The sequence below is a fragment of the Notothenia rossii genome, assembly GCF_949606895.1.
Source record: "Notothenia rossii genome assembly, chromosome: 2".
NCBI lineage: Eukaryota > Metazoa > Chordata > Actinopteri > Perciformes > Nototheniidae > Notothenia > Notothenia rossii.
In genome coordinates, this window is record NC_136904.1 from 93,130,221 (window position 1) to 93,136,772 (window position 6,552).

Here is a 6,552-nt window from a genome sequence, read left to right on the forward strand (position 1 = left end):
TTAGTTACATTTCCGTGACTTTTCCAAAACACTGGGGAAAATATTGTTTCCCATAACTTTTCCAGGTTTTTAATGACTGTAAGAACCCTGAGATGAGCAAGGAGCAAGACCAGGGGCACATGACAGCATAAACAATCAATACATTGCGACCATAAGAGGTAATTTAACATATGATAACAAAGGTGCACCAAAAGCACAAGGCCGATGGATCAACTGGAATGCGGAATAAGCGGCAGACAGACTGACAGACATAGGACTAAGACACACTTTCCTACGTTTACATACGGCGTATCATTTCCTTTATTTATTTTTGTCCATTAACTCTGTATGAGATGAAATAATAACTAATGCTGAACTAATATTCTCTCTTCCTCATATTACAATGAGAGAGTATAAAGAGAGGGCGTAAAGGGAACTTGGTGTTAATATGAATGTATTCCAACACAGTGATCCTTATTTAATGTGAAGCCGCCCTATACATGCTCTGTTACTGAATTTCCCCTAAGGAATTGATCAAGTATGCCTTCTTCTTATTACAAGGAAAGACTATAACACAATTAGAATTAATAATTGTACTGTTGTATGATGTAAATAATAATAGGCCTGTATTGGCTGTTCAGGTATCGAGCAAAGTATGAAGGATAGACATACAAATGGCATTAACTGAGTGCATGGCTCTATTTAACACAGCATCATACACACACTTTTAGAAGAAAAATCCATGAGATATTATACATGTGTATGTTATGATGTGGATAGTAGGACTGCATGTGCTTCAAGGTACAAAGGACTGACACAAAAATGGCATTTACTGAGTGCATGTCTGAGCCTAATCTGAAAGTACACCCTAACAAAACAACCAGGTAACCCTTCAGGAAGAAACCCAGGAGCCACATGTTGCAGACACACACCAAACACAGGCATGCTAACATGGGCTGAAATACACACGGCTGCTCTGTGGGAACCGGACACTTTGCATATAGTTAAATCGCGTTTAATAAATCGATCGCCATTGTTACGAACCCTGAACGCATTCTACGTCATATGGTTCTATGCGAATGAAGATTAGCTTAGCCACCGCTGCTAACTAGCTAGCAAACATTAGCTAGGTCTTTTTTCTTCACGTCACCGCTATCTGGGGGCAAGTCAAGCAGTACTTATTTTTTAAACCATGTAAAAAGGGACTTGTTACCCGCTTGTAAGTGTCAGCTAAGTGGTGACATAGTCGCTATATTTGCGACAGGAGTAATGAGACACCGCTGGGAAGTTAGCTGCTACATGCTAACCCAGTGTATCGAGGAGGAAACGGATTGTTTAAGTGGGATACCAACATTTCTGCCAATTGTAATGTCTTTCCTCCACTAATTAAAGAAGTGTGCATTCACCCTTTACCTAGGGCTCATTATTATAAGGTTGCAAATCACGTATAACAGTCAGGTGGCAAGGTGTTACATGTGTAAACCTCCCCTACTAATGAATCCAATTTGTTTAGCCCACACATGTTTTCTACACACATTTAAGATTCAAAAGGCTGAATTATCATATGCACAGCTATAGTGTATACAGCAATGAAAAGCTTACGTCCCAAACCCTTGCAACATGATTTATATGACATAAAACAAATAAAACAACATTGCCATACATTTAATAGACTAATGTGCAAGTGATGTGCAACCCTGCTTTTCATTGTGTGAATAATAACAACATTATGCTTTAACAAACACGTTTACAATAGTCCGTTAAATGCCATCACGTAGAATGGGCACCTATTCTCTCTCAACCACTGATTTTAAGCAGGGTGGAGGTCACATCATGCTAAAATTGTAATATTTAGACCCCTTTATTATTGCCATCATTGAATAAATACACTGTGGACGTTTTATTGTGTGCCATGCAATGTTAGGAGAAAGATCCAACAAACAGATATGTTAGGTTGTATGTTATGATGTGGATAGTAGGCTTGCATGTGCTGAAAGTACACACTCACAAAATCATGTTGCAGACCAATCCTTCACCAAGAAACCTATGACACCACTGATTTAAAATGCACTGTGGTTGTTTAATGATGTACCTAGCAGCAGTGTAAATCATGCTTATTTCCAAAACTGAAAGCTGCTATACTGCTTCAAAGTTGGGACATTTATGCTGCATTTAGGGGTCTGTGCTACTTATTTCTGGTGAGATATGCATTCATCTTAAATGTGTTTTATGTCTTATACATATTTATGTAGTACTATACAATTGTTATGTATATTTTACCCAATGTCTGTGTTATTGTAGTAAACACTGCTGGTGCTTAGTGAAATTGTTTTCAAACGGATTCAGTATTTCCTTTATATTCTGTATTATTGACATACTATTGTGATAAATGTCTTTTCTACTGTGAATATTTAAACATTTGCTGTCAATGTTCATTTGTATTATATTTGTATCCTAATCTCTCCTTGGAAATATTGTAACTCTGGTGTATTGCTTGACAACACTGCTGCTGTGACAACATCACCAATTTGGTATGAATAAAGTATATCTATTTAGCGTTGTTGCAGGAGCCTGGGACTTAAGCTTTCCATTGGCATAACTACACTGTAGCTACTGTGCATATGACAATAAAAACCTCTGAATCTTATGCATCTTTGTTCCTATTCTATTGCATACCTTTAACAGCAAGGCCTTCGTTCTGGCGCCATCTTCTTGAAGCCTATGAAATCCAAACAGTGAACTGCAAGTAGAGGACAGACAACACACAGGCGGTTCCGTATTACTACTTCCAGGGTGCATTTATACTTGTTGTTGCAAACTGTGTGCAGAAAAATACACAATGCACAAATCAAACTGGTTGTAGAGTTCACATTTTTGCAACATCTAACCTGTCAGTGCCGTGCAAGCTCTGTTTCTCCTGCGCTGTGAGCTTCGGAAAGTCCTCTTCGATATCTGTTCCCGACGCCATTTTCTCCTCGTCATTACCAGCAAGGCTCCGAGCAGCAGCAGCACACGATTTCATGGGGAAGAAATGGGAATATCGACCACACCGAGAAACTCCAAGAGAATGCGCTAACAACGAGAGGTTGTGCACGGATATCCAGGACTCAAATCGGGGCGTTAGCGACTAAATTCTTGCCCAATTCTTGTCCAAATCCTCAAGGAAATGATCCCTTCAAGTTACCTTCCACACTCCTCATTGTACTTCAAAACACGGCGTGTATTCCAGTGCCTTTGTATGCATGAAGTTGGTGTAATGTTGGGTTTTCAGGAGGGAGTGTTTACTTGGTAATATCGTAAACTTCCCCCAAACCATCGGCTCAAAGTTGTTGTAATTGTGTCACATAGGCAAACGCACGCCGCCACCGTACGACACGCCCTCTGCGCGTCTGAGCCAATCAGCAGCCGGCGTGTGCAGTCATGTGACCGTCTTCCCCAGTTTGTGTGTTGCGAGCACGCCTGCGAACACGCGCACACACACATCGAAATGGGCTTCTCTAAGACCCGCCTTCCAACCGGTGATTGGTTCCTCACGCTGTATTATGATTACGTAACAGTGTTTTAAGGCTACCCATTGGTTAAAATATATGTCATGTTTGACTTTGCTGTCAACTATGTTTGTGGCAACGTTGCATAAATACTAGATAGATGGATAGATAGATAGATAGATAGATAGATAGATAGATAGATAGATAGACTGAACAAAAATATAAACGCAACACTTTTGTTTTTGCTCCCATTTTTCCTGAGATGAACTCAAAGATCTAAAACATTTTCTACATACACAAAATAATAATTTCTCTCAAATATTGTTCACAAATTTGAACAAATCTGTGATAGTGAGCACTTCTCCTTTGCCGAGATCATCCATCCCACCTCACAGGTGTGGCATATCAAAATGCTGATTAGACAGCATGATTATTGCACAGGTGTGCCTTAGGCTGGCCACAATAAAAGGCCACTCTGAAACGTGCATTTTTGCTTTATTGGGGGGGTCTGGGGGGGTCCGAAAACCAGTCAGTATCTGGTGTGAGGGGTAGGGTTAGGGTTAGGTTTAGGGTAATGTTGTGAATCGAGTGGCCCATGGTGGTGCTGGGGTTATGGTATGGGCAGGCGTATGTTATGGACGATGAACACAGGCCACTCGATTCACAACATTACCCTAACCCTAACCCTCACACCAGATACTGACTGGTTTTCAGACCCCCCAGACCCCCCCAATAAAGCAAAAATGCATGTTTCAGAGTGGCTTTTATTGTGGCCAGCCTAAGGCACACCTGTGCAATAATCATGCTGTCTAATCAGCATCTTATATTTGAGAGAAATTGTTATTTTGTGTATATAGAAAATGTTTTAGCTCTTTGAGTTCATCTCATGAAAAATAGGAGCAAAAACAAAAGTGTTGCGTTTATATTTTTGTTCAGTGTAGATAGATAGATAGATAGATAGATAGATAGATAGATAGATAGATAGATAGATAGATAGATAGATAGATAGAGAGATAGAGAGAGAGATGTTGTTGCATGTACTTGCAACAAAACATGACAGGGTCGAGATACATGTTAGTCATGGCTGACTATAGAAGATCTGTGTTCTAATTCAGTTTTTTTTAAATGTAAAAAAGTAAAATAACATAAAGAATCAGTTAGGGAAGAGTAGTCAGTTTCAAACGTTCCATGTACGTTAAAAATGGTTGCCGTGTCCTATAAAATGTACAAGTGGAGCCACCCAAAGTACACGTTATTTTCTCCATGTGTAGAAACTGCATAAGTTCTGTCACCCACTGGACATGAGTGGGAGACACGGCCTCCTGCTTCCACCTCATGAGTATAAGTCGCCTAGCAATTAGGGAAGCAAAAGCAACAGCGTTTGAATAATATCTGGAAAGGACAATGTCGTCCGGGACCACTCCAAAAATTGCAGTAAAAGGAAAAGGGGTACATTTTACTTTAACAATCTTAGAAAACGTGTCATATAGATGTCCAATAATTATGAAGATTTGGACATGTCTAGAAAGTATGAATGAGGGACCCTGTTACTGACTTACATCTGTTGCATAAGGGATCTACCCCTGGATAGAATAGAATTGGGAGGGATGAGAACCCTCTGTAATGCTCTCAAATGCAGAGCATACAGCACACAGTGAAATGTGTTCTCTGCTTTTAACCCGTACCAGGAGGCTCAGCTATTGTACAGCGCCCAGGGATAAATAAATCTATGCTAGCTTTTCCTTTGATAAATGAAGGCGGTGTAATACCTTGAATTGGCGAAGGCCATGTCTGGCACAAATTGAGGAAGAGTGAACTCTTTGAAGGATGGATTGCCAATTATCATCTGTTATTTCAAATGCTAGATCATCTTCACTGAGATCTGATTGTCGAAAGAGAGGGAGAATGCATGGAGGAAAGTACATACTAATTACTCCTCTATTCTGCACATTTATTTCAAGAATCCTATCTGAGGTTGTTTCTGCTGGTTTATATGGGTTAAGAGCACTGTTGAGGAACTGGGATAAGTGTTTCATACATCACATAATTACACGGTGTTGTGTATATGTTATGATAATAAACCTTTGAATCTTGAATATATATGCTGTATTTTTGGCGGCCCACAATTGTGTCCTAATCACTGTTAAATAAATGGTCACTATTCAAATATGTATATGTAAAAACTATTACATTTGTTTGTTAGCATTAGCACATGTAACAATGCTTCTTTAAAGCACTGGAAAATGGCATGAGTGATACATTTCTTTTTTAATAGGGACTGTGGAACTGATGTGTTGCCCACAGAGTTTTTAACTTTTGTTCATTTTAAACTCTTGTCATCCTAGTGTTAGGAGCAGTGGGCTGCCATTATGTACGGCGCCCGGGGAGCAGTGCCTTGCACAGGAACACCTAGGTAGCACTTGGTCTCTCCGGGAACTTGAACTGGTGACCTTCCGGTTGCCAAGCCAAGTCCCTATGGACTACACCACCACCGCCCTAATATCTCTCTTATTCTATTTGACCACCTATTTATTGTATTTCATTATCTTGGTTTTCTAATGACTGATTTTAAATGTCATTTTATAAAGTGTCTCTGTTGCACTATATCACAATACTCATAGCAGAATAATAATTTGTGTATTATTCCCACAGCGGGGAGATTTACAGTGTGACAGCAAAAGGGGCATAACAGGTAAACAAAGGCAAGCAATAAATAAAAAAGTAGAAAAACCATACATAATTAATAATAATCAATTAATAATCAAATAAAAAATAAAGACAAATAAGTACACAACCATGGCTAAAAAATGAGTAGCAGTTATTAAAAAAGCCACATAAATAACATTAGGAAAATTAAAGGTTGGGCTTTTTTTTATAAATACTTATTTATGCTTATATTGTTTTTTGGGGATGATTTTGTGTTGTGTTGAAATGTGCTGTATGAATAAACTTGCCTTGCCTTAAACAGAATTGACATTATTATTATTATAAATGGTATTATTATTTGTAAAATAATTTTTCTTCTTCTTCTTCATGTTGTTTTTATTATGATCCATGTCTGTCTTTTATCTATGCATTTGTCTTC

At 38.8% G+C, this 6,552-nt stretch overlaps 1 protein-coding gene across 2 annotated transcripts in view; it reads right to left on the reverse strand.

The window, feature by feature from the left end:
- Positions 1 to 3,476, reverse strand: part of kdm6a (lysine (K)-specific demethylase 6A) — a 59,460-nt gene extending 55,984 nt beyond the window's left edge. The window contains exons 1-2 of one of the 2 annotated variants that reach the window (XM_079663606.1): positions 2,868 to 3,476; positions 2,656 to 2,719 (exon numbers count right to left, since the gene is read on the reverse strand). In XM_079663606.1, coding sequence (XP_079519732.1) covers positions 2,656 to 2,719; positions 2,868 to 3,001 — 198 coding nt within the window. In that variant the 5' untranslated portion in view covers positions 3,002 to 3,476. The remainder of the gene's footprint in view (positions 1 to 2,655; positions 2,720 to 2,867) is intronic. The other variant, XM_079663605.1, reaches the window with a different exon arrangement.
- Positions 3,477 to 6,552: the final 3,076 nt, after the last annotated feature.